This window comes from Tamandua tetradactyla, chromosome 7, assembly GCF_023851605.1.
Source record: "Tamandua tetradactyla isolate mTamTet1 chromosome 7, mTamTet1.pri, whole genome shotgun sequence".
Lineage (NCBI taxonomy): Eukaryota > Metazoa > Chordata > Mammalia > Pilosa > Myrmecophagidae > Tamandua > Tamandua tetradactyla.
This window is the reverse complement of record NC_135333.1, coordinates 123319241-123345676: the sequence shown is the minus strand read 5'-3', so window position 1 is coordinate 123345676 and position 26436 is coordinate 123319241. Positions and strand designations below refer to the sequence as shown.

The window sequence follows — 26436 nt, the reverse complement described above, 5'->3', positions numbered from 1 at the left end:
ATATTGTGAGACATGGCTTGTTCATTTTGGACATTATCCATATGCCCAACAGTTGGAGAGAGCCAAAGGATACAATGACTGAGAAGTACAGTGGCAAACAGTGATACATTTACATGATGGAATATGGTGCAGCTACAAAAGCACAGAATGTCAAGAGGCACACAGTGGGACCCAGAAATGGAGCACTGCAGCCCTGAAAGTTAGCACAGCTATAGAAGAGATATAAAAGTGATGTGTGTGTGTGTGTGTGTGTGTGTGTATACACACACATAGCTATCTATAATAACAGTTAAAGTAACTGAGAAAGAGATCAGGCTTCAATTAGAGTTTAAAACAAAGCCAGCTGGCTGGGTCTATGGTAAATTAGAATGCAGGGTAAAAGATGATAGTGAATGTATCATCTTTTACCCTGCATTCTAATTTACCATAGAATTCTGCATACTAATTTACCAACTAGACCTTCGGCTACTGTATGAGACCAAAAGCAGAGAGGTTTATTATGTTTGTAACCTAAATTTTCTGTAACATAATCTAAATCAATCTCTCTGGATAGTTCATTTAAGCAACCCAAACTCCTTGAGTCCAGAACGGGAACAAGACCTTGTGTTTCTCTGTATAGCTTATTATATCAGGATATATCTGAGACTATGGTGGACTGATAATTAAAAAGTATATATATAGATATAGAGACTATCAAGGGACTCTACCACGCTTTTTAATTCCATCTCATCCCCCTAAGTCTCCTCCGGAGCCCCAGATGTGTTTTGCAGGGCTTTAGACCCGAGTCAACTTTTTTTATCTGCCACTTCTCAAAGTCCCTTCCCATACTCCCTCCTCAAGCCAAGTGACTATTACACTGTTCCATCTGGGAACCCCAGGTACCTTCTTAACCTTTGGGGGCTCCCCCCAAAATAGGCCAGGCCCTAGATTTTGAGGCTTGCCCTTAAGAAACTTATTTCTGTAGGGGAGAAGCTAAGATTACCCATAAGGCCTAAGAGTTGCCTCCAGGAATCCTTTTTGTTGCTCAGATGTGGCTTCTCTGCCCAATTGTGCAAGGAAAATCGTTGCCCTCCCCGCTACCTGGTACAAGCCATTCAGAGGTGAAAATCTCCCTGACAACGTGAGGTACAACTCCCGGGGATGAGCCTGGTCCTGACACTGTGGGATCAACAACACTTTCCTGACCAAAAGGGTGAAAAGAAGTGTAATAAGGCATCAGTGGCCAAGAGAGATCACATGGAGTTTAGAGGCTATTCTGGAGGCTACTCTTATGCAAGCTTCAGTTAGATAGTACTAATTGCCATGGTCTGCTAAACCCCAACCAACATCACACCTGTTGACTCTTAAGAACACCTAGGGCTCAAACTGAGACTCTGTAAAGGTTTTGTGCACTAGGTTTGCTTTCCTGAAACCTATAATTCCCGGAGGGTTCCTAGGTCAGATAAATCCTGAAACCCAGAGGGATTAGCCTCTCTACGATTATCAGTTAGTTTTATCCCCCTATCCTTTAGTGTGGACACCCCTTCTCAACATGTAAAACTCAGAACCGGCATTGGCTAAGGATCCCTATAGATTGGGAGAAGGCTTAAAAAGGGAGAAGGTGGGCAGTGCAACGATGTCTCAGTGGCAAAATTATCGCCTGCCGTACCAGAGACCCGGGTTGGATTCCTGGAGCCTGCCCATGAGAAAAAAAAAAAAAAGGAAGAGATAAACAGAAAAAATAGGATTTAACAAATAAGTATGGCTGCTGAAGGACTATTATTCCTTCTAGCCCATAGTGTTTTGAAGCAGCAAGAAGGAAAAATCTGAGCTGATGGAATGGTAGCCCAGGACAAACTCTGGGATCTGTTCTGTAACTACTTGAAGTATGCTTTGAAAATTATTGTTTTTTTCTCTCTTTGCTTTGTATATAGGTTATATTTTTAAAATAGTTTAAAAAATAGATTCATCACCACTGAAAAATATTATGCCTCATGTGAACTATAATTTACAAATTTGGAGAATTGAAATCAAGAGCATCGGTTATCAGGTTAAGGTCTACTGTAAAGGTTCCTAAATTATAAGCTCTTACAGCAGTCACATCTATTCTGGAGAAATAACAGAATATATAAAATAACAGAAACTGTTATTTCTAAATTCTGAGATGCTGAGCTGTTTGTACATAACCTGGTCATTCCCTAGAGTTCTCTGAATTTGTGTCACCATATTACATTATATATTATTATTGTGATAATATTACAATATTATTGGTAACCATGATTACATGGAATCTTGAATAGGGAGTAAGATCTTGTTGGTTTGTACAGGTTAGTTTGATACCCTGATACATCCCAGAGTAATTGGGGCAGCGAATAAAAAAGTATTTTCAAAGTCCCCTTGAGAGACTGGGGAGAAAGATGGAAATACTAAACTTCCCCACTTGGGCAAGTTCCCAATATTCTCACAAGCATTGGGGACAACCAATTTAATAGGCCAAGCCTTCGATCTTTCGGCTCATCCCTGTGAAACTTCTTCCTGCAGAGGAGAAGCAAAGTCTGCTTATAATTATGCCTAAAAATCACACCCATCTATGTGATGATATTAAGAATTACTGATTGCATATGTAGAATGGAATGATTTCTAAATGTTGGGTTAATTTCTTTTTTTTTCTTTAATTAATAAAAAAGAAAGAAAGAAAAGTGATTACATTAAAAAAAAAAAAAATCACACCCAGAGAAGCACTCTAGTTGCTCAGATGTGGCCTTTCTTTCTAAGCCAGCTCTGCAGATGAACTCACTACCCTACCCCCTACATGGGACATAACTTCCAGGAGTGTAAATCTCCCTGGCAATGTGGGATAGGATTCTTGGGGATGACCCGGGACCTGGCATCATGGAACTGAGAAAGCCTTCTTGACCAAAAGGGGAAAAGAGAAATGAGACAAAATAAAGTTTCAGTGGCTGAGAGATTTCAGATAGAGTCTGGGGTTATTCTTATGCATTATATGGATATCCCTTTTTAGTTTATGGTGTGTAGAAGTGGCTAGAGGGAAGTACCTGAAACTGCTGAACTGTATTCTAGTAGCCTTGATTCTTGAAGACAATTGTATAACTATATATCTTTTACAGTGTGATTGTGAAGAACTTTTGGCTGACACTCCCTTTATCCAGGGTATAGAGAGATAAGTAAAAATTAAGGACAAAAAAATAAATATTGGGGGATAAGGAGCTGTTTTAGTTTGCCAAAGCTTCTAGAATGCAACACACCAGAGATGGATTGGGTTTTGATAAAAGGGGATTTATTTAGTTAAAAACGTGTAGTTCTTCAGAGGAAAGGCAGCTAACTTTCAACTGAGGTTCTTACACGAAGGCACAAGGCAATCTCTGATGGCCTTTCCAGGCCTCTGGGTTCCAACAACTTTCTCCGGGGGTGATTCCTTTCTGCATCTCCAAAGGCCTGGGCTGAGCTGTGAGTGCTGAAATGAGGTATGCTGAGCTGCTTGGGCTGTGCTATGTTGAGCTCTCTCACTTAAACTTCCAGCCATTGCAGCAGGCACTCCTCCTAGCCGACTGCAGATGTAATCAGCAACAGATGAGTTTCACATGCCATTGGCTCACGTCCACAGCAACAAAACTAGGCACCTTCACCTGGGCAAGTTGACACCTGAACCTGACTACCACAGGGGCAAAAATAAAAATTGGATAGATTGCAATACTAGTTGTCAGAGGGAGGGAGGGATAAGGGGTATGGAATGTATGGGTTTTTTCTTTTTTTCTTTTTCTGGAGTGATGTAAATGTTCTAAAAATGACCATGATGATGAATACACAACTATGTGATGATGTTGTGAGCCATTGATTATATACTTTGGATGGACTGTATGGTGTGTGAAGATATCACAATAAAAAATATTTTAAAAAATTAAAAATTATGGACTTTAATAGCACAATTATAAAAATGTGCTATCATGAATTGTAACAAATGTTCCACACCAGTGCAGGGCATTGATGGTGGGGTGCTATATGGGAATCCTGTATTTTATGCATGATTGTTCTGTAAATGCACAACTTCTCTGATTTAAAGAAAGAAAAAAAAGCCCTGCCCTGGAATCCAAATAATGAGATCCAGCCTCTCTGCAGAGAATGTTAATGAAGCTGTGACTTCTCTAAGCAGTTAAACCTCCTGTAGACTGCTAACTCCTTCTAAGTGTTTCAGACTCATTTATAACTTTCTCATGTCAAACCGTTCCAAGGCTAAAGTGAATGGAAGTTGTTTTAACACTTTCCTATCAGTACACAGGGAGGAAGAGTAACTGTTACATAAAATTTGTGTGTTTTCTTTGCAGAATGCATCCTGTCTTGTTCTTGCTGCCCGGCATGCCAGTGCTTCCTCCACGGTAAGATTTGGAAAAGAGAACTGAGAATCAATAGGATAGCCTGACCCTTGGATGGAGAGGGTATGGGTTTAGCCATCCATCTGACCTCTTGTTGTTATCCTAGCAATAAAACCAAACAAACTTATCCCGCCTCTAAATTACTGAATCTGAAAGGTCTTAAGTGAGTATTCTGAGTATCTCCTAAAGGTACATATGGTTTTTATAACTATTTATTCGATATTACTACTGCTTCTATATACTCAGTGGAGTATTGAAGTGGGAATATCAGATATTTTTGCTTAATTCTTTTCCCTCATTTGTATGGAGTAGTTGAGCAGACATGGCAGATAGAGAAAGCCAGATTCTTAGAAGGAAAGACTTAACATCCCCCTGCTTTGTAGGAAATCTAATTAACTTTCTGATCATCACCCAGCCCTTCTGCTTCTATTTTAGAACTTGAAAAATGTATTGGCTGACCTGATACCTAAGGAACAGGCCAGAATTAAGACCTTCAGGCAGCAACATGGCAAGACGGTAGTGGGCCAAATCACTGTGGACATGGTAAGGGCTGTTGAGTCTTTGGCTGGAAGAAGGAACTCTGTCATGTGCCTCAGCAAAAAGTGCCATTATCTCTGTTGACTATTCAGAAGTATTATGTCAAAAAAAATAACCCTAGAATTAAATTTCTTTAAAAATATTTTTATTGACAAATCTTCACACACATATAGTCCATACATGCTCTACAATCAATGGCTCACAATATCATGACATAGTTGTGTATTCTTCACTATAATCTTTTTTTTATGAAACATAACCACATATAAACACAAACATTCTTACCATATGATCATTCCATTCTTATTATATAATCATTAACTCACAAAATCATCACAGTTGTATATTCATCATCATGATCATTTCTTAGAACATTTGCATCAATTCAGAAAAAGAAATAAAAAGAAAACAGAAAAAAGTTCATACATACTATACCCCTTACCCCTCCCTTTCATTGATCACTAGATTTAAATTTAAATTTTAGATTTCAATCTAAATTTATTTTAATATTTGTTCCCCCTACTATTTACTTATTTTTAATCTATGTGTTCTACTCATCTGTTGATAAAAAGAGCATCAGACACAAGGTTTTCACAACCACACAGTCACATTGTGAAAGCTATATTATACAATCATCTTTAAGAAACATGGCTACTGGAGCACAGTTCTACATTTTCAGGCAGTTCCCTCCAGCCTCTCCATTACACTTTAACTAAACAGGTGATATGTATTTAATGTGTTAAAAATATCCTGGAGTATAACCTCTTGACTCTGGAATCTCTCAGCCATTGACACTTTGTCTCATTTCTCTCTTCCCCCTTTTGGTGGAGAAGCTTTTCTGAATCCCTTGATGTTGAGTCCCAGCTCATTCTAGGATTTCTGTCCCACGTTGCCAGGAAGGTCCACACCCCTGAGCATCATTTCCCATGCAGAGAGGGGGAGGGCAGTGAGTTTGCTTGTCATGTTGGCTGAGAGAGGCCACATCTGAGCAACAGAAGAGGTTCTTTTGGGGGTGACTCTTAGGTCTAATTTTAAGTAGACTTAGCCTATCCTTTGTGGGGTTAAGTTTCTTATGAACAACCCCCAAGATTGGGGGCTCAGCCTGTTGCTTTGGTTGTCCCCACTGCTTGTGAGAACAAGAATTCTCCACTTGGGGAAGTTGAATTTTCTCTTTCTCACCAGTCCCCCAAGGGGACTTTGCAAATACTTTTTTATTCCCAGTTTAAATCACTCTGGGATTTATTGGGGCATCACTCTGGATAAACCTTTAAAATCACATGCCCTATTCAAGGTTCCAAGTATTGTTTAATTAAGCTGTCCACATAAGTTATCTTAGGAACTGCACTAGTCAAAATATTAAATTTTGTACCAAATAAACATTTTTTGCTTTAGTCTCACACATAAGTTAAAGTTTTAAAATATTACCATCTGTCTTCAACACTCTGCATTATTGACATTCCTTTGTTCTTCCTCGTGCAAAACATTTTTAAATGGGTACGTTTAGTCACTATCATTATACACTCCATGCATTCCTAGATTATACCTTCTCAGTCTTTATCTTTCCTTCTAATTTCATTTGTGCCCCCAGGACTCCTTCCTCTATCATTCTCACATTCAGCTTCATTCAGTGTTCTAACATTATTGTATTACAGTTAGGTAGTATTGTGCTATCCATTTCTGAATTTTTACAATCAGTCCTGTTGCACAGTCTGTATCCCTTCAGTTCCAATTACCCAAATCTACCCTATTTCTATCTCCTGATGACCTGTGTTCTTAACTGAAATTATCCAAGACCGTTCCTTAATGTCAGTTCATATCAGTGAGACCATCCAGTATTTGTCCTTTTGTTTCTGGCTAATTTCACTCAGCATAATGTCCTTAAGGTCCATCCATGTTGTTACATGCTTCATAACTTTATTCTGTCTTACAGCTGCATAATATTCCATTGTATGTATATACCACAGTTTGTTTAGCCACTTATCTGTTGATGGACATTTGGGCTGTTTCCATCTCTTGGCAATTGTATATAATGCTGCTATAAACATTGGTGTGCAAATGTCCATTTGTGTCTTTGCCCTCATGTCCTCTGAGTAGATACCTAGCAATTGTGTTGCCGGGTTATACGGCAATTTTATACTTAGTTTCCTGAGGAACCGCCAAACTGCCTTCCGTAGCGGTTGTACCATTTGACATTCCCACCAACAGTGGATAAGTGTGCCTCTTTCTCCACATCCTCTCCAGCACTTGTCATTTTCTGTTTTATTGATAATGGCCATTCTGGTGGGTATGAGATGATATCTCATTGTGGTTTTGATTTGCATTTCCCTAACAGCCAAGGAAGTTGAGCATCTTTTCATGTGCCTTTGGCCATTTCTATTTCCTCTTCTGAGAAGTGTCTGTTCAAGTTTTTTACCCCTTTTGTAATTGAGTTGTCTGTCTTTTTGTTGTTGAGTTGCACAATCTCTGTATATATTCTGGATACTAGATAGTGGATACTACATCGTTTCCAAATATCATCTCCCATTGTGTAGGCTGTCTTTTTACTTTCTTGATGAAGTTCTTTGATGCACAAGTGTTTAATTTTGAGGAGTTCCCATTTATTTATTTATTTCTTCAATGCTTGTGCTTTGGTTGTAAGGTCTAGGAAACTGCCTTCTATTAGGAGATTTATAAGATATTTCCCTACATTTTCTTCTAACAGTTTTATGGTCTTAGATCTAATGTTTAGGTCTTTGATATATAGAATTAAAATTTTACAGAAGCATTCTGTCCCCTACAAGGAAATAGTGAAGTTTGTGATGTTCGTTAGAAATTAGACTTCTTTTCTAACATTTAATAGTTGAACCTCACTTAATTCACTTAGGAGAGGGCAGTATGAAGTTTCTATTCCTGTTTCCAATCTCTCAGCTTTTGGTGTCAGATCTCTGTCTATTGAGTTTCTCCTATATCAACTTCCAATTAAAGTACAGCTGTAGCAGGCCTTCTAGAACAGCTTTGGGATGATTTTTTCCCAGCCGTAAGAGTCTGAGTGACTTAGATGATAGTTCCACGGCAGTGCTTAGTCACTGTTTTCCTTCTCCTTCCTCTATAATAGATACCATTCTGCTTACTTTGGTTGAGGGGAATGGGGGTAGGGTGGAGATTGGGCAGGAGAAAAAATAAAATACAGTAAGAAAAGGAAGCATACTGGTAGAAACAGGAAAGTGATTTCTCAATTAAAAATTTTCACTTCCAAAAGTAGGAATCTTTCTAGCAAAGTTCTATTCTATAGTAAGTTAACTCCTCAGGAATCTCCTTCCCCCAAATGAAGTCTTGTAAGTCAAAGAATAAATTTCTTCTCTCAGAGCCCATGAAGTTCTGACAAGCTCTACCCTGAATCATCTGACTACTGGTAACATCCTCTTCCTTTGTTTAGATGTATGGTGGCATGAGAGGCATGAAAGGATTGGTATATGAAACATCAGTTCTTGATCCTGATGAGGTAAGGCACCCTCATGTCAATCACTAGTAATCATTAAGTTTATTGAATGTTGTACACAGCATGGGGGCCAAGACGGGGAAAGGAGAACAAAACAAAATACCTACCTTCATTTTTTGGAAAGTGGAGAATAGCTACATATAAAATAACTGAACAACAAATTTACCTTTTTAATATATCAACCAGTAAAAATAAAAATACAAAAGCCAGCAAGCAGTAAGTTATGTAATAAAGTGTAAAGCTTTAAAAGTTGTATTCCAACTTGTTGAAAGGTCTGATATGAGTGGACATTTATGTGCCTTCCAGGCTAATAAATTTAGGAAGTTGTAATTCTCACTCTTCTCCCTCAAGGGCATCCGTTTCCGAGGCTATAGTATCCCTGAATGCCAGAAACTGCTACCCAAAGCTAAAGGTGGGGAAGAACCCCTGCCTGAGGGTTTATTTTGGCTGCTGGTAACGGGACAGATTCCATCAGAGGAACAGGTAAAGCAGAAGGACAACAGCCCTTCTCATTCCCCTTCTTGTTTACCTTTCTCTAATCTCAGACACTTAATCCTGATTTGACAATGTGATAGTTATAGAGATGAGCAGTGGGGGAAAGAGTCAGAGCAGAGTTCTGCTGTATAAATGGATTGTACTGAACTCTCATGAGTTTTTCTTTGCTCGGCTGTCACTGTTCTTTTATTTCTCTCCTTCCTTTTCCATACTAATGTTCTGAGCAGTGTCTTCCTCTCCACAGGTATCTTGGCTCTCAAAAGAGTGGGCGAAGAGGGCAGCTCTGCCTTCCCATGTGGTTACCATGCTGGACAACTTTCCCACCAATCTACACCCCATGTCTCAGTTCAGTGCAGCCATTACTGCCCTCAACAGTGAAAGTAACTTTGCCCGAGCATATGCAGAGGGTGTCAGCCGAACCAAGTACTGGGAGGTAGGAAATTTGGGTGCTTGGTGTGTGATGGAGATTCAGAAGACTTGAGTTTGAATGGAGAAAAGAAAAGACAGATTGTAGAATCTTTAGGAAAATCTTTCTTTGAATTATGACAGAAACTTCTTTAACAAATTTTTATTGTAGGCTTACTATGTGTCAGTTGTTAGGATTACAAAGATGAATAGAGTATTCCTGTCACCAAGGTTATTGGTTTGATTGGGATGATAATACATGTTTAAAAAAAAACCCTACAATTTGGTAATTTCGTGTAATAGAGGTATATACACAGGGCTGTTGGAGCATTGTAGAAGATGTAGCTTAACTATAGGGTCCCTGAGAAGGATTTCACAGAGCAATCCCACCTGAGCCCCAGGGAGTCACTCTTTCCTTTTTCACACTTCTGCGAATAAGGAAAGCCTTGATAAATATTACAAGTTGGGTAAATAGCATCTAAGGCAACTCTAGAGTCTAGAGGAGACTAATGTCAATCACCCACAGTTCTGGGTTAGCCTACCCAAGATATCTATTGGGGTGGAGCCTATTAGAGTCCCACAAACTCTGAGTAGAGTACATGTTATGTGGCTAGGTAGAGAGGAGGATAGCTCATTTATTTTTTGTTTCTTATTTGGAGACATGTTGAATAGGAACAGCAAAATTCCTTTTTCCAGGTCACTAAATTTTTTACCAGGAAATGCTAAACAGCAAGAAGGACCAAAGGGTTTACTGTGTTGCAAGGCACAGAATAGCATGACCCAGTGATCTGATGAAACCCCCTTGTGTCTTACCAAATCCTTCTCACTGGCCAATATTTATTCAGTGCCAACTGTGTATAGAGATTTGTGTTTGCTGTTGGGAGAATGAGGAAGGATTTGAAATCAATGTTATGTTGGTTAGCATTGGGGAGGAATGGTTATAGGAATGACACAAAATAAACACTTCACAACCACTTAAAGCATTATAAAGCTATATATCAGCATGTACAGAAGGGCATATAATCTAAATATATTGCTTTTCATTTTCTCTTTTAAATGTTATCCAAGTAATTGTTTCCTATGTGGGTTACCATTACAGAAAAGATGAAATCAAGACCAAAGGTAGGTTGTACACTGAAGCTTGTCTTTTAGAATGTGGTCCCCTGCTTGCTGTTGCCTTTATTTCAGTATACAGTCATTGCTTGATTATTCTGCCATCTCTTTGTGAGCTGTCATTGAAGGGTAATCTTTAGGAAAATGCTTGTAAGCACTACTGATGAACATTTGTCAGCCTTAGAGTGTATGTTTAATAAGTTCACCTTACAAAAAATTTAGAGCACCAGTAAATGCTTTAGTTTAGTTGAGCTTGATGTTCTTTTGCTGCTACATCTTTTATCTCTCAAAGGTCAAAGAAACTATTTCAGTTCAGTTCTCTGTCTTAGTTAATTTAACTGTGGACTATCTAAGTAGAATTATATGACAGCATTCATCTGGTTGTTTCAGATATAAAATGCATGTTAAGGAATTAATATGTGATCTAAGTCTTTTCCTAGAATCATCAGTCCGTACTTTTTTTTTTTTGCGTGGGCAGACACCAGGAAATGAACTCAGTTCTCCTGCATAGCAGGCAAGATCTCTGCCTGCTGAGCCACCGTGGCCCGCCCCCATACTGTTTTTTACATTTACCTCAAGAAAACGATCTGCCTACAACAATTTCTCCATAACACTTTTGTTTTTAGATGAATAGTGTAATCTCCTCTTGAAAGAGTTTAACCAGCTTTTAGGCTCCCTCTGATTGACTCTAACTTCACTTAGGACAGAGAGATTGCTGTGAGGCAATCAGCTGTTTAATTGTGAAGAAGCCTTAACATGTTGAATTTAATAGATTTGCTAAGTAGCTCACAGTTCAACTTTTATTAGTAATGTTAGATATTATAAGGTCAGAAATGGTAGACGTAGCTTTTGAAGTTGTTTGTAATAAAATCATTATCATCATCCTAACAGCTAACAACTCTTGAGAACTAGCAAAGTATTGTGCTTAAATGCTTTATATCCACATCTGACTTAATCCTCAGAACAACCCTGTGCAGTAGGTGCTATTTATTGTTCCCATTTTACTGGATAGGAAAACTGAGGATCAGAGAAGTTAACTAGCTTGCCCGAGTCATGCAGCTAGTAAGTGGTGGAGACCAGATTCAAAGGTGGATTTGCTTGATTCCAGGGTCTCTTCACCATTAATACTGGTTCTCTTCTTTTTCTGTGTCTTCTTAGTAATGACTGATAGCTAATGGAAGAATCTAGGTCAGACTTTTACTAGCAATAGAGATGGTGGTTCACGATGATTATGGTCAGTTTTGTTATTCAAGACAGTTATGATGGTGATGGTGGCATGTTTCAACATCTTTTTTTCCAGGGTTTTATGGAGGAAGAATGTGTTGGCAAAGAATTAAATAGCATTTCAGTCTTAGCTTTTTAAAGAAATAAGCAGAAGTTCCCTGTCAGGTTCTTTTTTTTTTTTAAACTCTTCTTAACTATGCAGCATTGATGACTATAAAAAGCAAGGTAAGGATTGCACAATGTCATATCTGGTTGGACTCCAGTTGCTTTCTGAACTTCATCCTCAGTGGTGGAAGTTGAAATTATCTCTTTTTGTAATCTCATTATCATATGGCCATTTCCATTTTCCAAATATTTTGAAAGTTAGTATCTGTTCCACAGATACCAGTTTGCCTAGTCCAGGATCCTGGTCTTCTTGGCATTTTGCAAATGATTCCAACTTTCTTAAAACTGCATATCCTGATGCAGGCTTCTGGAAGTAACCTACTTTCTTGGGGCATGTAAACCTACAAGGAGGTATAGTTAATAATATTATAGTATGATTATTATGTAAGTAATCACCTAAGACCTTACAAGTGTCAGCTAAATATTTCTTGCTTCAAGTAGCTTTTTAATTTTGGCATTATTTTCATAGAACCCTGGTGACATTGATAAAATTCACTTTTTTCAATAGATTACTTCATAGAGATTAACTCATTTAGGCTACTTATTATAGATTTTATTCTTTGTTCCAAAGGAACTACTGAAACATTATGACTTATTGCAGGAGCTCTTAGCCAGTTAGCTTGATGGGATAGCAATATGTAATATCAATCAGCAGGTATTTCCTTATGTTTTCTATGTACCTGGAACTGAAGATGAGAGCAGAATTTGTAAAAGTTATTTAAAACAACAACAAAAATCCAACCTGTTCCTTCCCTAAAGGAACTTAAATTCTTTTACACAGGTAAAACTGAGACACAAAAGTTGAAGCAAGCTATTAACATCACAAAAAGAGACACACCCAGACATTATATGTCTCCTGATAAATGAAAACAACACTATTTATGAAGTAGTCTTGCTAAAAAATTAAACCTGAATCTGCTCAAGCCTCTAGAGCTAATCATCAGTTGTAGGGAATGTAGTGGACAGCAGAGCATGTTTAATGACACACAGGTATATAACAAGCAATATATCTAAGCTGGTAAACTACAGAAAAAAGTATCTGATTCTTCACAAATAAATTGCAAAGTAAAAAAAGAATGGAAGGGGGCTTATAATGGATTAAAAGAAACTTCAGAGACATACCAGACAATAGCATTTATCTGCAATTGTATGAACTCTTATTGCAGTACTGATTCAAACAAACAAATAAGAGAGGGAAGACTTTAATGATTTTGAGAATTTTTAAGGTGGGTTAATGGTTTTCTAATTTTTTTATGAAAAATCTTTATCTTTTAGAGCCTCATGCTTGAAATATGTCTGGGATAAGTCAGGTGATGCTTCTTACCCAAATGGTGGCCTGTGCTAGTTAATCTGGCCAAGCCCCAGTTTCCTCATCTTTAAAATTAAAGATATATTCCCCTATGGGTGCATTATTAAAAGGAAAAAAAAAATGTGGATACAGAGCTCATTTCTAAGCAGTATTTGTGGTTGTCTTTTAGTTTTACTTTATGAGTCTATGTTTCTTTGGAAAACTGATTTGCATGTTAGATATTAAATTTATTTTTCTTGTTTTCCTCTAAAAAAATGTGAAAAATATATCTAGAACAGTACCTGGTATATAGTAAATGCTTAAAAAATAGAGGTCTTTGTTACTAAATAATAGAATGCCTCTGTTTCACCCTTGGCAAAATGGTGACTTTTCTTTGGAAGATAAAACAGAATTAATTACTAAACCTAATGTCTTAGCACATTACTTGAGGGCAAAAGACTTATTTTTCCTGTCGTGGTATAGTGAGAAAGATCAGCATTCAAAGTCTGACTTTGGCATTTAGTATATGCTCTGCATTTCAGTTCCCTTGTCTGTAAAATGGAGGTAACTGTATACTTCCGAGTGGTAATAATCAGAAATAATGTTTTAATACACATGAGATAGTGTATGTTACTCAGTTTGTGCAGTGCTTGAATCATAAGTTATTGGTTAAATGATTGTTGTTATTCTGTACTTTCAAAACACACTCAGTAGATAACCACCCATGATATAATCATCAACCTAAATAGTCCAAACCATGAAGACCAAACAGTATCCTTGCCTAATTCTTCTTTACTGACAATTCCTTTTCTTTTTTCTCCATCTTCTTTCCCTATCAGTTGATATATGAAGACTGTATGGATCTGATCGCAAAGCTACCTTGTGTTGCAGCAAAGATCTACCGGAACCTCTACCGAGAGGGCAGCAGTATTGGGGCCATTGACACTAAACTAGACTGGTCCCACAATTTTACCAACATGTTAGGCTATACTGAGGCTCAATTCACTGAGCTCATGCGCATGTACCTCACTATCCACAGGTGAGTTAGACCAGCAACCAAAGCTACTAGATATTGGGTGCTTAAAGAAAGCACCTTAACATGATAGCAAGGAGATGGAAATGCAACCTAAGGGAAGATAAAAGGCACTAGAGGGGCCTAGTGAGAAACGTCAAGAGATCTAGGGAAATTACCATAATCATGCTGAAAACAAGATGGTGTCTCCAGCTAGGAAAAGGTACTAGGTGCTCACTTTATTAGTAGGCCTACAGCTTTTCAGGAGCTCCCTCTTCTGGTCATTGCTGTTAAAGCTCGGGTGGAAGACATCACCCAGTAACCACTCTAGCTCTTTGGCTTAGTGAACAAAAGCTGGTAATGTGATTGAGACATCTCATACAAGACCTTACGAGCTGATAGCCGTAACGAGGATCATATGTCACAGAAAATAGCAAGGTCTGTTTCTATAATTGCCCTTTCTCCTCATTCCTTGGCCTTTGACTCACCTTTCTTACGTCCCCACAGTGATCACGAGGGCGGCAATGTAAGTGCCCATACCAGCCATTTGGTGGGCAGTGCCCTTTCAGACCCCTACCTGGCCTTTGCAGCAGCCATGAATGGGCTAGCAGGGCCCCTACATGGACTGGCAAATCAAGTAAGACTATTCTTTTTCTTTTCCTGCTTCTTGTATTGTTTTTCTTATTCCCATGCTTTGATTCTGACCTTGTCATTTTCTCCTGGCCTATGTATTGGCACTCCTTTATTTCCTAAACATTACCCGTAGGAAGTGCTTGTCTGGCTGACACAACTACAGAAGGAAGTTGGCAAAGATGTGTCGGATGAGAAATTACGAGACTACATCTGGAACACACTCAACTCAGGACGGGTAAGTAGAGATGCTTAGTGACTAAGAAAGGCACTAAGACCCAAGTTCAGCATTTTGGAAGAATTAAGTAAAGAATGATATAGGTTCTTTAAACTACAGAAGGGGATATCCCCCCCTTCCCCCAGTTTGTCTACCCTGAAGAATTTCGAAAAGATGGTAGTTTAAAAAAAAATCATTTCTACCTGAGAATATCAGCTGGCTTTTTTTCCTTCACCCTTTGCAGGTTGTCCCAGGCTATGGCCATGCAGTTCTAAGAAAAACTGATCCACGATATGTCTGTCAGCGAGAGTTTGCTCTGAAACACCTGCCTAACGACCCCATGTTTAAGCTGGTTGCTCAGTTGTATAAGATTGTGCCCAATGTCCTCTTAGAGCAGGGCAAGGCAAAGAATCCCTGGCCCAATGTAGATGCCCACAGTGGAGTTCTGCTCCAGGTGAGTCTTCTCTTCCCTACTTTCCTTCTAATAGGTACTAAACCCTACTGTTCTGCCAGGCATACTGACAACTCCTTTATCAGGCAAGAACTCTTAAACCTCTTGTCTCAGCCTCTTTGATAAAGTTGTCCATGTGGGGGGTGTTTTCTTTTCTGAACTCAATTGCTATACTTTTTCCAGTGTCATTTCTATTTAAGTCTGGCTGAGCTAAGTCCTGAAGAAAAGGGGTAAATAACAGCCTCTTAAGATTTCTATCACCCTGGACTTCTACATACCACTACCTCTGAGCCTTTAACAAAGTCTTTTTTTATTTTCTACTTTACAGTACTATGGCATGACAGAGATGAATTACTACACAGTCCTGTTTGGGGTGTCCCGGGCACTGGGAGTACTGGCACAGCTCATCTGGAGCCGAGCCCTAGGCTTCCCTCTAGAGAGGCCCAAATCCATGAGCACGGATGGTCTGATGAAGTTTGTGGACTCTAAGTCAGGGTAAAACTGGAGATTGGGAGGAAATTGACTACCAGAAAGTGAAGAAACTTAAAAAAATACACTTTTGTCTTTTGTTTCAGGGTTTAAAAATTTAAGATTAAATTGTATCTGAGGCACTGATAAGTTTGAAGAAATATAAATTAAGACTTCCCCCTAACCAGCTTCTTTCCCCTACCTGGTATGAATTGCCCATCAACTGTAGGATGACCAGGTCTAATGCATGTGATATGGGTCAGGTTTGGCCCCCCACCATCTCTAAAGTAGGAATCTAGTCCTTCTTTTCCCTGGGCCAAAGCTGGTTACAGAGAATTTGCAGTCATTTTGGAGCTTTTGGTTCTTCTACTCTGTCCAGCCCTCAGTAGGCCATCAAACCAGGATTCTGCCCCTTCTCTTTCCATAGGATTCATGTTGCACTAAACCCCATTGCCCTCTCTTGTACACACAAAACACCCCTTAGTAAGGACCTGTGGGTTAGCCGGACATGGCTTTGGCATTTTTTATGCTACCAGGTGAGCATGGATGCCATGGCATGTCAGGACTGGCATCCAGTGTTTGATTTTTATTTCCATTTTTTAAATTGTCCCATTAAGTAGGGTCTGCGGTGTGTTCTCTTCCCCATTACTTTAGGACTCACCTCCTTTTAGACTTTCTATACCTGTTGCACCTCAGGCTGAAAAGATACTCTGGTCCTTCCTCTCTTGGTCCCTACTAGAGACCTTCTTTAGCAGGTTGTTTAAACCACTGTCTAATCTGTGGTCTTTCTCAGTTATTTGGCTTTATAGGTGCTTATCATGAACTAAGCTTTATACTTCCACAGAAAACAAGTTACTTCCCGCTGACATTTTTTTTTCCTTTTTTCTTTTATTAAAGGCTTTAGAGCATAAAACAGGGACTTAGGAATGACTAAAGTGTTATCTTCATGGTTTCATCCTGGCCATACTGTCACTTCTTTTTGAACAAGGCAATGATTTTTGAGATTGTACATGGTCCTTATTGAATATCTTGGTCCTGGGGATAAGGGCATAAAAAATAGTAAGCCTCCCTCTTCACCCCCTGCTACATGAAAAGACCCTCTTATTTATCGAGGTCCGTTTCCCATCTCTTCCCCAAAGCTCAAAGTACAGTGTTTGTTTCAGAAGCTACATTTTCACAGGTTTTCAGTGACTCAGAGTGCTCTACTACCTTTTCTTTGAGAAAGGACTGAAATACACTCCTACTGTGCCCCCTTCCTCCCTCCCAACTCCTGCCTGTGTTTGTGTGGATCTCCAAGCCCTAAAACCACACTGTTGAGATAGACACACTGTCTGTAAACTCCTGGGTAATTGTCAAGTCATACTGCAGACTTCAGGTTGTTCTGTATAAAATGCAAAATAAATGTTTTTATTAACAACGCTTGAGCCTGCTTTTAAATAAGGCCTGGAAGAATCTCTGTCATAAGGTAAAAGAATCTTGAGTTTAGTGGGTTATAAGTTATTTTGTGCATCTCTTTATCTTTATACCATTTTGGCATTCATTCACCCCAATGAGAGGACAGACTCCCTGTGAGATTGCCAGAGGCAGTCTTTCTTTCCGCAAGGTCAGGAAGTCCTTGACTTTTAACCTCCATCCTTCTAAATTTTGTCGGAAGGCAGAAGAACATTCAAGGACTATAGCTGAGACCTCACAACTGCTTATATGACTAGGGACTCTTGTACAGACCTCTGCGGGAAAGGAATAAACTGTACCAAGGACAAAATGGGGGTAGGACTACTAGCCACTTAGAGGGCTCTGGCACTTTGTGGAGTGCCTACTTTTCTTTGTAGCCTCCCTTATGGAGGCCCCCCAAATAATCAAGAAATGGTTCGAAGAGCTTCAGATACATCGGAGGTCTGAGGCCAGATGCTTCTGTCCTGATGGTCCTGCTGTAACTGACCTTCTGAAAAGTCTATAAATAGGCAAGGGGGTGGGTACCAGGTCCTGGCTTGTAGAATGTGCTACTATAGTTAGCAGGGACACTATGTCCAAGAGGTCTTTTTGCACCTTCACTCTACCAGGGAAAAAAGCCATGACTTTTTCTCCACTGTATCTATGTTATTCCCCCAAGAAACAATACAAAAGAGCCAAATTCACATTGTCACAATTAATTTATTGCAATATTATAAAAACTCAGGCCAAGTAGAATAAGGTACAACCCAAGAGTATTTTGTTCAGTGCTTTTTTTCTCCTCAGCCCTGTGGCACTGATGGTTAAGAAAGCCCCTTACTCTCCAGTAGCCAGGCATCATGGAAATATTCTTACAGTGAGAGTCTGTTTTCTGGATTTCAAAGTGGGGGCAGGTTGCCTTTTCTCCTGAGAAATCTCAGGCAGGACAGAAGTTATTTACCACCTAATACCTCTGTAATAAAGGAGAATGAAAAAGCTCAGCTTGCTTGACTCTTAGAAAAGTTGCTATATTCCCCTGGATAGACACTGAAGCACCATGACAGAGCCCACAGACAAAACCCACAGCCCTGATTAATTCATTGCGTAAAGGCTGCAGGCATATGGAGCCTGACCCTTTTCTAGGCACATATCCTTTCTATAGCTTCTGCCTTTTCCTTTCTTTCCCCCCAGCATTTCCAGCCACATTAGAGACCAATTTCTGGGGAACTGAGAGGGAGAATAATATTATGAACACAAACTCCTCTCTTGGGCTGGAGCAGGAGCTAAACCAAATAAGAGAACTGGGTGGGGACAGAGAGTAGGAGAGAGGCCAGGGAACAATCCTTTGCCTCAAGTCTGGTGCACCTCATGGAACATCAGTTCACGGGGGATGGCTGTTTCTGGACCAAACTTGGTGGCTGCCCGGCGCTCGAAGGCAGCAACATTCTGTTTGACAACCTCATCAAAAAACATGGTGGCCAGCTTGGAGTGCAGCAGAGAACGAAATTCAAAGGAAATCTGGGAATGGGTAAGAGACAGAAATTTTTCAAGACTACATTGGATAGCCCCTGACCAGATGCAAGGATGTTATTCCTCAGTGCCCTTTCTCCCCCTTTCCTTCCAGTTCCTTTGGTTCCCTCAAAGGGGGGACTTAACCAGAGGACTGCACACAAACTATAAGTATGCTAAAAGATCAGACCTGTGGAAACATGCTGTCATTGACTTGGAAAATACTAAGTGCTAGCTTTACTTAAAGAATAAACCTGTCACACAGTACCTCAGCTCTATCCCATTCCCAGTCTGAGCCCTCTGTTACACAGCCTTCTGACTCACCGAAAAGTCGACAGTGCAAGTTCGGGGGTAGGCTGGAATACCAGGGCTGAATCGCCAAATGGTCTCTAAGTGGTTGAAGAGCTTGCCATCAGTGCAAACAGCCTAGAATAGGACAGCCAGGTAGTTAAGTAATATTACAATGAAATAAAACATACTAATTATAGGAAACTATAAAAAGTAATCAAAAGTCAGATTCTTTGCCTTCTAATATTTTAAGGAGGTACTTGACGCATGCAGATAAAATAATTACAAAGGGAAGCCAAAACAGCTTTTAAATATGAAAATGCTAGGGAACACAGAAAAAAACTTGGTCCAGACAGGCCTCACCTTAACCATGTGAGGTTTGACCATGGAAACTGCAGAGGTATAACGTTCCATGACAGGTGGGAAGCCAACCTCCAACTGGGCCTTCAAGTGACCCTTACGACTGGATACCACCAAAGACTTCTTGCACCAAGGCACAAATTCGCGATACTCCTGTACATTGGATACCACCTCGTACATCTCCTGCATTGAGTACCTAGGGGGAGGGGAATTACGGAGAGAGGCCAAGGTACTGCCAGCTGGGTCAGGTTTCTACTTGCTGCGGGCCCTAAACTCAAAAGCTTTGCCAACTAACCATGCACCTGCAGGAACTAGAGATCCCACACAAGCCTGCATGAATGAGGCCCCCAAGGCAAACGTATGCAAATTCCTATAATGTTAGTATTACCTTGTTTTACAGTTTACAGAACGCTTTTGTATTCGTTACTTTGATCCTAAACAGGGACCATCTAGGGAGAACAAAGGCTGTCGAGTTTACTGGTGTTATATAGGGCTCAGATCCTAGGTCTACAACTTTCTAATAATAACACCAGGTAAATTACCTGGGCCTCCATTTATTCATCTATAAATTGTAAGAAAAGTGCCCGATTCATAGGTTTGTTAAGAAAAATAAACATAAAACACATAGCTGCTATCACATAGCCAAGTATTCAGTGTTAGCTATACTGTGCTCATTTTAAAAGGTCACCAGAAAAATAGTGCTCTGTCCATCTCTAGTATGACATAGTCCACCTCTAGTCAGATTTCATGTAATACAGATGCATAGCAACCAAGAAGGGGTAAATTAAGGTTGGAAGGCTGAGAGGAGCATAAAGGATCAGTCATACAGCTGGAGAGGGGGGTACCCAGAAATTAATCTTGTCCATTCTTGCTACCCTTACATACTAGTCTGGACACAGTTATTTGTTTTGGAGTGGGGAAGGGATGGATGCAGGACATAAGAGGATGCTCACCCCATGATCCTACGCTCCGAGTAGGCCTTTCGCTTGTTGGTGAAGGGGGCAGCAAAGCCCATGAAGGAACGACTGGGAGGTAAGCCAGCCTCACCTGCCAAGACGTGGGCGGCTCGGGGCACTAGGAGGCTGCAGGCGGTCAGAAACCTAAGGTCAAAAGGAAAACAGAGGCAAAGTCACGAGCCGTTCCTTATTCTCAACCATTCCCAAGAGAAGGGAAGTGGGGTGCATCCCAGAAGGAGGTTGTCCAAACAAGCTTCACCCCCTAGCACCTGCTGCAGCCGGCCAGGCGGTCACGAGTGCGAAAGGTCAAGGGTGGCTGAGGACAGGGCCGGCCAGGGAGGGGAGGGGATGGGTAAAAGTAAGAGAGCGGGCTAAGCGCCAGCAGCCTTTGAGTAGGGACTACGCTACCCCTGAAAGCTAGACTCGTAGGCTGTACCACAGTCCAAAGGGTCCACCCCCCGCCCCTATTGAGTCCGTCACAGCCAGCGCGTCCCGCGAGGGACAGTGAGACAAGGGACTTCCTCTCGCGGATAACTTGCAAAAGCGTTTTCCAGGGCACACTACATAAGACCCCAGAGCAGGACCGCCGCCGTCCCGCGCAGCGCCTGCATCCCACGGTGGCAACCCTCCACAGCGGAATTTAGGCATCTGGGACGACCCCCTTCCCTCCAGAGCGGGCGCGCGAGCCTCCCTCTCACCTCATTGGTCGTGGCTGTAGCGAAGGGGCATGGGGCGGGGCCGGGCGGAGCCGGAGGCCGCAGCAGCGCTGCGCTGCTGCGCGCGATCCCGCCGGGAACCGCCGCGCGCCGGCCGAAGCCATGCGCGCGACCCTGCGCTGCCTTCTCAGCTCAGATACCCTGTGCGCCCTCCTCACCCAATGGGGAGGAGCGGCAGGGAGCGGCCACCGGGCGGATTCAGGGTCCCCGAGCTTAGGGTCGGCGCAGAGCTGTGGCGCCTCGCGCCTTGCTCCCGCCCGGGTTGGCTAGAACTGAAGACGCTCGCGCTGCTCCGGCAGCTCCTGGTACCCCCACGTCACGCCGTTACCATGGTTCGAGACTGGGAGAGTGGGGAAGGAAGGGGACGACGCGGCCTGTCGGGAGATGTAGTTTCACACCTCTGGCGAGAAAGGGCTCTGGGATGTGTGTTTGAGAAGCTGTAGAGACGGGCCCGTGGAGCGATGTCGCCAGGCGAACAACTTGACGAGTCACGGGACCTGATAATAGGCACAGTAACGATTTCGAGAGCGTATTGACGGCATCAGTCGATTCTCTTCCATCTCTGTTTAGCGCTTTTATTATAGTCTGTCTTGTTAAGAGGGGCTCTCATTCGTATCTCTGTAGGCGTCACAGTCCTAGTGCTGTGCTTTAACACCATTGAGAAAGGAAATTAACGTCCTAGGCTCTGAGCTAAAACTTAGCAGTTTTCTTTTAATATTTATGGAAAGAAGTCAGTCAGGGTAGGAGGAACCGGAATTTTAGGGGAGAGAATCATATTTGTGTGGAACAGAGTGCATTTGATAAAGATGAGACCCAAGGAAAACACGGCAATGAGGTATCATTATACTGTTTTCCATGAAACAAAAAGGAAAAAAGAATGCTCTTGGTAAAACTGAGGACAACATCTGTAGAAGGCTGGGGGGCCCTTAGCTTCTTGTGCCCATTTCTACCTTCTTTTGAATCACTTTGATTTGGTGAGAGAAAAAGAATTAGAACTTTTTGATAGTATGGTAAAAAATTGGACTATTCTGGTAAAAGGAGTAAAAAGATTGTGATAGTGTATACTTTATGCTAGATAAATAAACACCCCGTTGGAAGCCTCATGACAGGTGCTGTGCTTGTTTGGGTTGTGGGGCCGCTGGGATCACCTCCCATTGGACCTGGCACTCTGTCCCTCCCGCAGACAGTGAGGGCTGGCTCCTAGAGAAGACTGTGAAGACAGGTAAATGTTGCTCCCGGGGTATCTACAGATTCACTAGCCAGGGCCGACCAGAGCCCTTTCAAGGGTGTGAGACGGATGCTATTGAGGACCACCTGCAGGTTTCTAATTGGTTTGCAATCAGCCTGTTCCTCCAAAGGTTAAGGATGCAGGCACAGGCTGGAGTATATGTAACTTAGCCGGCCAGGTTGTGGGGGGGGCTGCCCCAGTTTACTGAGGATGTGCCCCGGGGAGCAGTAAGATGTGGTCTAGCTGTCTGGGAAGCCCAGGCCACTCCTGGACACTCTTCCTCCTTTTCTGGGCTCCACGGAGGAGGCAAGTCCTCCTCCTCCAATAACAAACGAGGTAGGTTCAGAACTGATTTTATTTGGTTAACTGACTGAAGACGACTTGTTTATAACCAAGGCGGAATCCATAGTATGTTGTCACAGTCACACCTAAAAAATTTATCTCTATGTACAGGAATTTGCAAATAGATGTAAACATAAATATACTTCCCAAGTACATTTCTTCCCTTCTCCCTGGAGAGAAGAAGAAGAAAGCCTTCCAACAAGACAACCCCTTCAAAGTAATTTTAATACAATGAATATAAATATCCAGAAATCAAAAAAGTGGTTTTTCTGACCTCCTGGGTGTCATGGGAGAGCTTCACTGCATGGAAACGAGAGAAGTGTGACTTCAGATGGAGCTGAACTATATAAAATTGAGTTTCCAGGAAAGCAGGCACTGACTTCTGGAAGGAAAGCCACTCCTTACTAAGTAATTGACTGAACCAATATCGCTGGTGCACCTTCCTTTTCACTTGTTTAAAGTGGCGCAGCACAGGAGTCCCGGCTTCAGCTGAAATCAAGTGTGCAGTCAGACTGCAGAGCTGCTGCCACCACAGCTATGAAGAAAGCCAGCGTGTTCCCATTCTCCAGATGGGGAGGGCCATCCCAATTTCATTTTACCGGGTCCTTTCTTTCCATACTGCAGCTGTCTAGCATTTTACAAAGTACCCCGATCCTTACCACTTATACTAGTCTTCAAGTTAATCTGAAAAATGTAAAAACAAAACAAAAAATGAGGATAACAAAAAGAGAAAAAAAGAAGGGGCTAGGGTGGGGAGAAAGGAATTAGCGATCAGAGACTGGATCTAGGTGAGTGCAAGCGCCATTGAAATTCTCCTGAGGTAGAGTGGAGGAAGGACGCTTTAAGAGTGGTGGCGCCTGCTGTTGCATTTAAAGATGTTTATGGTATTACAGTGCAGGCCTCTCCTCTACTTTCTTTCTAAATCTTTATAGTTAAGCTCTCACATTCAGGGAAAGCTTTGCCTGCGTGGCATGGGGGTGGGGGTGGGATAAAAGCTGCATCGTGGCTGTAATTGGTGTGGAAGAGTGATCTTGCCCAGAAATGAGGGCCTGAAAGCCAGTATAAATTGTCCAACTCCACCCACTCCTTGAGATTAGCATGAACTTTGGGACTTCTATTGGGGATAGATAGATTTAAAATTTGAGCCTATCTTTTCTGTATTTCAACTAGCAGGATCCCTCCCTTGAACCAACATTTGACATTTTGTAAGGAAGGTATTTATATCCTCATTTATATATGCAGAAGCTTCACACAGTAAGTGGTAAAGCAGACCAAGCGTAGGTGATCACCAAATTCTTTGTGTGTGGGGGGGGTGGTCGGGGGGGTTGCATGGTTTGGGAATCGAACACAGATCTCCTGCATGGAAGGCGAGCATTCACCAAATCCATTTTTAAAACAACTATTCTGCCTCCATAGTACATAACATTACTAGCTAAACAAATAATTATTGACCAAATAAAGGTTTTGTCACCTTTCTTTTTGTCCTCTTTTATTCCACATACTAGGGGTAGAAGCATGAAGTCCCAAGCTGGGGGATGATCTCACATCTTTTTCTCTCCTAACATTTGTTTTCCCCTCAGCACTGCAGGAAGGGTGTGTTATGCCCATTTGCTCCTCACTCTTACTACCACCACCACCGCCACTACCACCAAGGTACTAGATCTTCTTCCACTTCAAAGATGATAATCTGAAGTTCAGATAGGCATGTGACTTTGAGAGACAGATTTACTCTTTCCAACCCAACTCTCTTGTCTGGCCCCACCCCTCTCTGACTAAGGGATTACACATGTGAGGCAGCTGCTTAGTTTGAGGAGTAAGGATATGGCAGTAAGAGAAGAAATTAACTGGGGTACGTGACTGAACTGTGACCTCATTAATACTCTGCCTTAACCGAGTTAACCGATGCAGAATCCCCAAGGTACGATAGGCCTGCCAAGCCAATTTGCTTGCTGTCCCCTTACTAATTAGATTAGCTAATTAATACCATTTAAACCTTTCCTAATTCATTCCTTATATTTGGCACAGCCAATTTCCTGCCATTCTATATCAACAACTTCCTTCAAGTACTAATTCAACACACACCTTTTCCAGGAAGGCCCCTTCGACAAAACCCATTCCTCATTACTATGAAGGTATAATGCCATATACATTTGCATATAGCCTAATCCTCTAGCTGTTTCTTGTGTATTTGTGTGTTCTACTAAATTATAAGCTCTACAAAGACAGACATCGTTACTTCTAAGTACTGATTGGCATAGTACTATATACAATGGTCTGGTCTTGACCAACATTTATTAAAAGAATAAAAACTGAGGCTTAAAGATAGGCAAGCATCTGCTTCAAATCATCCAAATACAAATTCAGTAGTCAAATCCGAAAGGGCTGTCTGCCATAAGAGGGCTTTGCCACCACTTCTGGCCTCCTCACTCTGCATACCCCACCATCCTCTCTCTGTGCCTCTCCTTAAGCCCTGGAAGTATCCATGTTACCTATGTCATATCCCTTTTTTTTTCCTATGGGGAAATCCTCTTTCTGTGCTCTGATTAATATTAAAAATAGCTCTTCTAGCCCTTCCTTGTCCTGCCAGCTGCCCAGAAAACCTATCTGGCAACCTTCCTTGTTCACCTCTATCCCTGTGCCAGTTGCAAGCACTTGACTCCTGCTCAACCCTGACTCTGGTTCCTCAGGTTACTAAGAGCTATTTTGGGCGATGGAGACCATGTATTCCCCTCCTCCCCATCCTCTGGGCCATATCAGTCCTTCCTGGAAGGTCCATCATACCCATTTGTCAATTCAACCCATCTCAACACCCATATCCGTTTGATCCCCTGCTGCCTTTGGTTTCTACTTTTTTAACCCCCTTTTATCATCATCATCAAATATTGGTTCTTGTTTCCATGAGTTATTCTGCTAGAGTTTCAAAGAACATTTAATTTATACCTTTGCCTTCAGGAAGCTCAAAATCCTTTTTTTTTTATTAAAAACAGAAAAATTTCACAGTCCTGTTTTGGGAAGAAAGTCAAAGAAAGGAGATCTCACTCCTGCTAATAAGGAGTTTAAAATCCATTCTGAGTGAGAAAGGGGAAAATTCAACTTCCCCAAGTGGAGAGTTTTTTATATTCTCACAAGCAGTCGGGACAACCAAAGCAATAGGCTGAGCCCCCAATCTTGGGGTTTGTTCATATGAAACTTAACCCCTCAAAGGATAGACTAAGCCTACTTAAAATTAAGCCTAAGAGTCACCCCCAAGCCTAAGAGTCATCTCTTGCTCAGATGTGGCCTCTCTCTCTCAGCCAACGTGACAAGCAAACTCACTGCCCTCCCCCTCTCTACATGGGACATGACTCCCAGATGTGTGGACCTTCCTGGCAACCTGAGACAGAAATCCTAGAATGAGCTGGGACTCAGCACCAAGGGATTGAGAAAACCTTCTCAACCAAAAGGGGGAAGAGAGAAATGAAACAAAATAAAGTGTCAGTGGCTGAGAGATTCCAGAGTCGAGAGGTTATCCTGGAGATTATTCTTACGCATCAAACAAATATCACCTTTTTAGTTAAGCCATAACAGAGAGGCTGGAGGGAACTGCCTGAAAATGATGCTTCTTTTATCCACCTTATGGACAAATGAGTAAAACATATGTATTAGAAATAAATAAATAATAGGGGGGAACAAATGTTAAAATAAATTTAGTAGATGGAAATGCTAGTGATCAATGAAAGGGAGGGGTAAGTGGTATGGTATGTATGAATTTTTTTC

General features: G+C 41.3%; 2 protein-coding genes across 3 annotated transcripts in view; one reads left to right on the top strand and one right to left on the bottom strand.

Annotated features, from left to right (window-relative positions):
• Positions 1-17270, top strand: part of CS (citrate synthase) — a 48986-nt gene extending 31716 nt beyond the window's left edge. For both annotated transcript variants that reach the window (XM_077111045.1, XM_077111044.1), the window contains 10 exons: positions 4323-4373; positions 4806-4913; positions 8323-8388; positions 8737-8868; positions 9125-9313; positions 13915-14114; positions 14595-14724; positions 14854-14955; positions 15179-15388; positions 15714-17270. In XM_077111045.1, the coding sequence (XP_076967160.1) occupies positions 4911-4913; positions 8323-8388; positions 8737-8868; positions 9125-9313; positions 13915-14114; positions 14595-14724; positions 14854-14955; positions 15179-15388; positions 15714-15884 (1203 nt within the window). In that variant the 5' untranslated portion in view covers positions 4323-4373; positions 4806-4910 and the 3' untranslated portion in view covers positions 15885-17270. The remainder of the gene's footprint in view (positions 1-4322; positions 4374-4805; positions 4914-8322; positions 8389-8736; positions 8869-9124; positions 9314-13914; positions 14115-14594; positions 14725-14853; positions 14956-15178; positions 15389-15713) is intronic.
• Positions 17271-17984: 714 nt separating this feature from the next.
• Positions 17985-21400, bottom strand: COQ10A (coenzyme Q10A). Its single transcript, XM_077111046.1, has 5 exons — positions 21093-21400; positions 20392-20538; positions 19442-19634; positions 19115-19216; positions 17985-18799 (listed from the first exon to the last, which is right to left on the bottom strand). Exons 1-5 carry the CDS (start codon positions 21212-21214, stop codon positions 18632-18634), a joined length of 732 nt encoding a protein of 243 aa, XP_076967161.1. The 5' UTR covers positions 21215-21400; the 3' UTR covers positions 17985-18631.
• Between the last annotated feature and the right edge of the window lie 5036 nt (positions 21401-26436).